At 51.2% G+C, this 7,469-nt stretch overlaps 1 protein-coding gene across 2 annotated transcripts in view; it reads left to right on the forward strand.

The window, feature by feature from the left end:
- Positions 1-7,457, forward strand: part of ARFGAP2 (ARF GTPase activating protein 2) — a 10,407-nt gene extending 2,950 nt beyond the window's left edge. For both annotated transcript variants that reach the window (XM_007455761.1, XM_007455762.1), the window contains 11 exons: positions 39-120; positions 411-467; positions 1,498-1,550; positions 2,000-2,136; positions 2,237-2,368; positions 4,791-4,919; positions 4,999-5,133; positions 6,059-6,185; positions 6,345-6,438; positions 6,537-6,655; positions 7,130-7,457. In XM_007455761.1, coding sequence (XP_007455823.1) covers positions 39-120; positions 411-467; positions 1,498-1,550; positions 2,000-2,136; positions 2,237-2,368; positions 4,791-4,919; positions 4,999-5,133; positions 6,059-6,185; positions 6,345-6,438; positions 6,537-6,655; positions 7,130-7,150 — 1,086 coding nt within the window. In that variant the 3' untranslated portion in view covers positions 7,151-7,457. The remainder of the gene's footprint in view (positions 1-38; positions 121-410; positions 468-1,497; positions 1,551-1,999; positions 2,137-2,236; positions 2,369-4,790; positions 4,920-4,998; positions 5,134-6,058; positions 6,186-6,344; positions 6,439-6,536; positions 6,656-7,129) is intronic.
- Positions 7,458-7,469: the final 12 nt, after the last annotated feature.

A 7,469-nucleotide genomic window follows, 5' to 3' on the forward strand; every position in this document is an offset into this window, starting at 1 on the left:
GAATGGCTCATCAAGGCTTCTGTCATCTCGCTTTTCAGCCCCCTGCCTGGAATGCACCAGCCACGGACCCATCAGAGACCCAGCAGCCAACCCCATCTGCAGAGAGCAGTGGTCTGGCACGTGAGTTTAGCCCGGATTCCAACTATGTGCCTTGGTCCTGGCAAAGGACTTGGGGCTAGGAATGGGACACCTGGCCAAGGTGATGGAAGTGAGGGGTCTCCTACCATCCCTGGGTGGGCTGGGATTCACCTAAGTCCCTCGGAGGAGGTGGTGGGCATTCTTTCTCTACTTTGGTGGCCTCAGAAAGCTGAGGAAAGTCGGTGCCCCTGCTTTTACCCCATCACTTCCCTTAAGGGGAGGTCATAGGAAGTTTTGAGTCTTCCACCTGATTCCCATCATTGCATCCACAGAGCCGGAGCACGGCCCCAACACGGAGCTGCTTGGCACCTCACCCAAAGCTTCTCTGGGTCAGTATGCCAGGTGGCAGGTGTGGGGTGCCTGGGAGAGGGTCGGCCTCGGGGGTTCTTTTCAGATCTGCTGCTGCCTGGTCATGTGGACTGAGGTCCCAGGAGACTGAGCATCTGATCTCTCTGGAGTGGGTCTTGGGATTGAAGTTGTGGCTGCAACATCAACCACAAGGACTTGAGAGCAGGCCCTTGGTGGCTGGTGTCCCAGGCCTGGGGTTTGCCTCTGGGGGTGGGGCTGGGGCTGGCCAGCGTGAGGCTGGACACCTAACCCTGGGGGCCGAGGCAGGATTGGCCTGTCTGGTGCATTTCATGAGAAAGGGGACAACTCTGAGCTGCTAATGGCTGGAGGCAACATTGTCCTTTCTCGGCCAGTTCCTGGCCTTTCGGCTCTTTTCCACTCTTTTCTTGATGTCCTTCAGACTTAGTTCAGGGTGAACAGTCCATTTGCTGCCCTGGTTTGTTTTGTCGACCTTTGGGGATTGGGGCAGGAAGCCAGCAGAATGACCGTCAGTCTGACCCCATGGGAAGGCTGGCATGGCCTGGTCCGGAGTGAGGCTCTGTAGAGGCCTCTGGGCTTGGGAGCTATATGGAGGCTCTGAGGTGGGACCCCCTGTTAGCCACAAGTCTGTTTTTCTCCAGAGTCCATGTATCTGTCACCTAAAGGGACTCTTCCTGCCAGAGGTAACCAGCAGCTGCTTGCACGCCTGCTCCCTCTGCTCTAGGAGCCGAGGCTGGTGTTTGGTGCTGCCCCTGCCTGGCGGTCTTTGTGTTGGGTCAGGGACTTTGTCTCTGGTGCTTCAGGTCTAGGTTCTTAGGTCCATCGGCTGGGAATCAGTAACCTCTAACCTCGTCTGTCTTGGCTTGGACGTCCTGACACCGTTGGTTGGAGCTGGTGGTGGCAGCTTTGCCTTCCCCTGCCTGAAGCTGTTCTTTGTAGAAGCTCTTGCCAGGAAGCTGCATGATGTGGACTGAGCTGCTGCCTCTGACCTCCCTTTGTCTCTGCTCACGCCCCACCTTCTTCCTCACACAGAACTGAAAACCTCCCTCATTGGCAAGAAGAAGCCAGCAGCAGCTAAGAAAGGGGTAGGTGGGGAGAGGCAGTATGGCAGAGTGGTTAGGAGCTGGAGTCAGACGCCTGGGTTCCCCCTTTGCCCTGACCACTTACTGGCTGTATGACTGGAAAGGTGCTTAGCTTCTCTGCACCTGATCTGTGAGGGGCTGTCAAGATGCTTGTCTCTAAGGGGCTCCTGGGAGGAGTCAGTGAGATTGTGCACGTAAGTGCTTGGCACATCCCGGGCCTGGTAGCGTTAGCCGTTGTCCTCCGGCCCCCAGGCCTCTGCTAGGGTTGTGTGGGCCACATTATGCTCAGCTCCAGCAGAACCACTGTTCTCCCTCTCCACCATGCTGACGGGGCTCCTATTTTTTTTACACTAAACTTTAAGAAGGAACCCTTTCCTTGTGGGTGTTTCCATGCCGGGGAGGGGATAGAAGGCATTGTGTTTGGCAAAGCTCTCATCACATAATTCTCCCAGCTGGGTACCAAGAAAGGCCTAGGGGCCCAGAAGGTGAGCAGCCAGAGTTTCAGTGAGATTGAGCGGCAGGCCCAGGTGGCAGAGAAGCTCCGTGAGCAGCAGGTGGCTGATGCCAAGAAGCAGGCCGAGGAGTCCATGTGAGTGTTTGCCAGAGGGGCCCCAGCTTGTATGGGGTTGGGTGGGCAGGTAGGACAGGTCAGGATGGTGCCGGCCTCTGACACGTTTGTTCCCTCTAAGGGTTGCCTCCATGCGTCTGGCCTACCAGGAGCTTCAGATTGACCGTAAGAAGGAGGAGAAGAAGCTGCAGAATCTGGAAGGGAAGAAGAGAGAGCAGGCAGAGAGGTTGGGCATGGGACTGGTGTCCCGAAGGTGAGGCTCAGCTTTGGGGTGCGGCGGGGAGATGCCATTGTTCCCCTGGGAACCATTGAAGGTTCTTCCCAGCAATTTGGGGTTCTAGGCTTAGTCTTCCTCCAAGGCTGAATAGATGACTTTGCTTATTGTCTTCAAGCCCCTAGTATAGTGCTTGGCACATAGTAGGTACATGCTTGCTAAGTATTTGTTGAACGAATGAAACACAGGATCAGGTGCTCTTTTGATATGTCCAAGAGGCCAGGATGGTATTTCTTCTTCTTTTTCTTTCCTTTTTTTTTTGATATTTATTTATTTGGCCGCACCGGGTCTCAGTTGCGGCATGCAGGATCTTTAGTTGTGGCATGCGGGCTCTAAGTTGCGGCATGCGGGATCTAGTTTCCTGACCAGGGATTAAACCTGGGCCCCCTGCATTGAGAGCACGGAGTCTTAACCACTGGACCACCAGGGAAGTCCCTAGGGTGATGTTTCTCAAAAAGGGTGCTAACGGCACTTTGAATGGCAGGACAGTTTTCTCAAGAGCTTCCCAAGAATCGCAGGGCTTTCAGCATTCCTAATACCTGTCCACTAAATGCCATTAGTGTTACCAGATACCGTAACACCCAGAAATAACCCCAGATATTCAAATGCCCTTTGGTTGGGTGGTACCCTTCCTGTTTCAGGACCACTGGGTTTATGTTGCTGTGGTTTTCTTAAAAAAAAAAAAAAAAAAAAAAAAAAAAAAAAAGGGCAAGGGCTGCTAACCAGTTCTCTTATGCATTTTGTTTGCTTCACAATAAGAGTTAACATCTAGAGATTTCAGTAATACTAGATTTTTTATCTCTCTTAAAAATTGGAATATCTGGCAGCGCCAGGGTGAGTAATCCTGGCTACAGTGAGCTTGTGCTAAGTGGTGTCTGCTCCTTTCCAGGGGGCGTGAGCTTTGCCAATGGCCTTATTTACTTAAACACAGCAGTGTTATACAGGAGGTATTGTTTTCCCTTTTTACAAATGAGAAAATTGAGACTCAGAGCAATTAAGCAATTTGCCTAAAGCCCAAAAATCTAGTAATTCTTACAACTAGATTTTGAACATAGAACTGTTTGATTTCATATTTAGTATTTGTAGCCATTATGCTCTACTTCTCTGGAAGAAGATACAGCTGGGTATTTCTACTTAATCTTGCAGGACGTGGCCAGTTGGATTTAAGTTATTCCCTTTTAGTCTGTGTGCTACTAGTGTAACCCACAGCTAATCAGGGAGACAAAATTTTATCCCAAAAGGACTTTCCTCTTCCCTGTTTTGGTCACAGGAATGACTGGATTAAAGGGTATATTTAAAACTTTTTTTTCCTTTTTTGTACTGCAGTAGAATCATTTAAAGCCAGCCCACCTTATATGAAACCCTGTTGCAAACTAGTCACTCCTTGGAGTTCTGCCAACCAAAAGCGGTAGATATTTTTCAATGAATTTATTTAAATGAAATTAATCCTTAAAAGCCTCTGTGGAGCTTAACACAGGAGGGAAGAGAGGCATCACGAGTTGGTACTGGCGCCAAATTCAATGCCTCTTCTCATTGGGAAACCAAATAGCAGATCCAGGTTTTAGTGTGTAAGGCCAGACTCTCTACTTTGAAATGCTTTCTTCTTTAAAAAACAAAAATGGATGGGATAATTAAGAACTCATCCTTTGATGCCATTAGACTCACTTCCCTGATTCTGGGGCATTTCATCTTTTTTGTTTTATGTGTCTATCTTGGTGAAGGATGTGGCTCATGGTGCAGCAAGTTGAGGACAGAAAGCACTATTATTTGGTGCACATTATCCTTAAAATTAAAACAGGCCAAACAGTCATTTGTCAGGGAAACCCTACTTTGAGAAAACAAAGCTGATGTATTGACAGGTGGGGAGTGCTCTCCAGTTTAGCACAGTTGCTAGCACTCCCTGCTGGGTCTTGCCCAGCCCTGGGCACAGGCAGGGGAAGAAGGTTCTGGGTGGTGCTCAGTGAAGGAGAACCCAGGTTTCTGCCAGCAGCTGGGCATCTTCTCTTCTCTCTCTCTTTTTTCTTTTTTAATAAATTTATTTATTTGTTTTTGGCTGCGTTGTGTCTTCGTTGCTGCACTCGTGCTTTCTGTAGTTGCAGCGAGCAGGGGCTGCTCTTCGTTGTGGTGTGGGCTTCTCATTGGTGGCTTCTCTTGTTGCGGAGCATGGGCTCTAGTCACACGGGCTTCGGTAGTTGTGGCTCGCGGGCTCTAGAGCGCAGGCTCAGTAGTTGTGGTGCATGGGCTTAGTCGTTCCATGGCATGTGGGATCTTCCCGGACCAGGGCTTGAACCTGTGTCCCCTGCCTTGGCAGGCAGATTCTTAACCACTGTGCCACCAGGGAAGCCCTGGGCATCTTCTCTTGTGCAGTGACACTGATGCTCACACCTGCTTTTCTCCACAGTTCCGTCTCCCACTCGGTGCTGTCTGAGATGCAGGTGATCGAGCAGGAAACCCCAGTGAGTGCAAAATCCTCCCGCTCACAGCTGGACTTGTTTGACGATGTTGGTACTTTCGCCTCTGGACCCCCAAAGTAAGGCTGTTGTTGGGGTGCAGACTGGGCTACCGTGTTCCTCATCAAGCTTCTCTGAGCCACTGTACTGTCTCCCCAGGTACAAGGACAACCCCTTTTCCTTGGGGGAGAGTTTTGGTTCCCGCTGGGATACAGATGCTGCCTGGGGTATGGACGGGATGGAGGAGAAGGAGCCAGAAGTGACTGTCTCAAGCGTCCGGCCCATTTCAGAAAGGTGGAGTGCTCTAGGGCAGCGCTGTCCAGTAGGATGCTCTGTGATGCTGGCAGTGCTACTGTGTGGTGTGGTAGCCACCAAGTATGTGGCTAGCGAGTCCTTAAAAAGTGTCTAGGGTTAATTGAGGAACTGAGTTTTTAATTTAATTTGAATAAATTTGAATAGCCACATGTGGCTAGTGGCTACCAGATTAGAGAGTGCAGGAATCAGGCTTTGGTTTGAGCTGTGCTCTGCCATTGCAGGAGGCCTCGTAGCCTCTTGTGCTTGAGGTCCATTTCTCTGGCAGGAGGAGCCTGATTTTATGCTTCAGTTCTGACCTCCCAAGGACTATGTGTCTCTGGCCTTCATCTAGTAATTTTTTAAAAGCATGTTCCATGTTAATCGGGGTAGTCCTTAACTGATAAATTATCTGCAAATAATCCATTTGTAAAATGGGGACAGAACTAATGACTTCAGAGCTGCCATAGGGATTAAATGTAATGAAACTTATAAAACACCTAGCTCAGTGTCTGTGTCAGTGCTAGGTGGGAGTGACCGTACACCTTTTCAGCTTCACTGGAATGCTTTTGAGAGTAAAAGGGGGGTAATACTATTGATTACGTCAGGAGAGTAGGTATAAATCCAGGCAGACTGAGACATTTTATCATTCTCGTGGTTTGGGGCGGAAGCGTTGGCCCCTCCAAACCCTATTTCCATGCTACCTACTGGAGGGAACATAAGCTCTCTGTGCCTTGGCTTCATTATGGAGAAGAGAGGGCCCCTGGGTCCCAGAGCCATAGTCAGATGGGGCCATGGTGAGCATCCCCAGAAGGCCAATGGTGCTTTTTTTGGCCTCCGGTAGGAATGGGATAGTAATGCTATAGTGATGCTATTGCCTGGTAGCAATGGGAAGAGTCAGAGCTGTTGTCCCACATCCACCCCTCAGAGTCACAAACCGGAGGGAAGTGGAAAGCCGCAGCTCAGGCCTTGAGTCGAGTGAAGCACGACAGAAATTTGCGGGAGCCAAAGCCATTTCATCTGACATGTTCTTTGGGCGGGAGGTGGATACTGAGGTAAGTAGAGTTGTCTGCTTACCTGAGCCTGGAGGCAGCAGGTGGAAGCAGAGTTTCTTCCCTTCTGTTTTGGGCTTTGGCACCAGGGTGGCTGGGCCTGGATGAGTTCTTGGGTCATCGGCCCAGAGGCCCCGAGGCCTTGCCTTTTCTTCACCGCAGCATGAAGCCAGGTCCCGGCTACAGCGGCTCTCAGGCAGCAGCGCCATCAGCTCTTCGGACCTCTTTGGGGACATGGATGGCACTCATGGAGCAGGTAGGCCCCAAGCGAGGCCTGCGAACAGAGCTGGGGCCCCCTTGACTGGGAAGGGCTTCATCCTGGGCTCTGGGTCATTCTTTCCCTTGCTTTGACAGGTAGTGTGTCTCTGGGGAACGTGCTGCCCACAGCTGACATTGCCCAGTTTAAGCAGGGTGTCAAGTCTGTGGCCGGGAAGATGGCCGTGCTGGCCAATGGTGTGATGAATTCTTTGCAGGTGAGGCTGGGACTGCTTGACCTGGGGTGGGAGGAGACCAAAGGGTAACGCTTGGAAGTTGGCCTTCTCCACCAGATCCAGACATAGCTGCACGGTAGCCCTCAGCCCGAGAGAGCATTTTCTTTTCCTGAAGGACAGCTTCCTTCCTTTGAGCTTGGTACCAGGGCTGGGCCTCTCCCTAAGACGATGCCATGTCTGCAGTGATTTTCCCCCCACTCTTGTCATCTGTACTGTTTCTCCTCCCTCTCCAGCTTCTGTGAGATCAGGCAGGGCTTCCCCCTTGGGATCTGGCCACAACCCCTTTCCTGGGTCACAGTAAAATAGAAAACAGTCTCTGCCAGGGTGAGATTGGTGCCTGATTCCCCCGCCTGCCAGTACTCCAGTCCCGAGAGGTGTGTTGGGGGAGGGTGTGCATGCTGGAAAGCTGATGCAGGTTAGAGACCCTGACTTTGTTTTTTCTTTCCCCATCCCCAGGATCGCTATGGTTCCTACTGATCCAGGCTCCATGGCTCAGACATATGGTGTTGACAGCAGCAAAAACCTCATGATTCCTAGGCCTGGGATGCTTGCCTTGTGGAAGCTGGGGAGGAATTGTTATTTTATACCTGTGGTGTGTGAGTGGGTGGCCTTTGAGGATCTCAGGTGAGGGATGGGCAGTATTAGCCCCTGACCTCTGCCTGGAGATTGAGCCCTTTATTCTCTTCTTCTCACACCCCCACCCCTGTGTGCTAGATTATTGTTAATCCAGTCCTGCCCCCAAAGTTGCTGCTCACTTGTCCTGCCACACTGGGAGTGGAGGGGGGGGGGGTCCCTC

Source organism: Lipotes vexillifer, unplaced genomic scaffold (assembly GCF_000442215.2).
Source record: "Lipotes vexillifer unplaced genomic scaffold, Lipotes_vexillifer_v1.1 scaffold977, whole genome shotgun sequence".
Classification (NCBI taxonomy): Eukaryota; Metazoa; Chordata; class Mammalia; order Artiodactyla; family Lipotidae; genus Lipotes; species Lipotes vexillifer.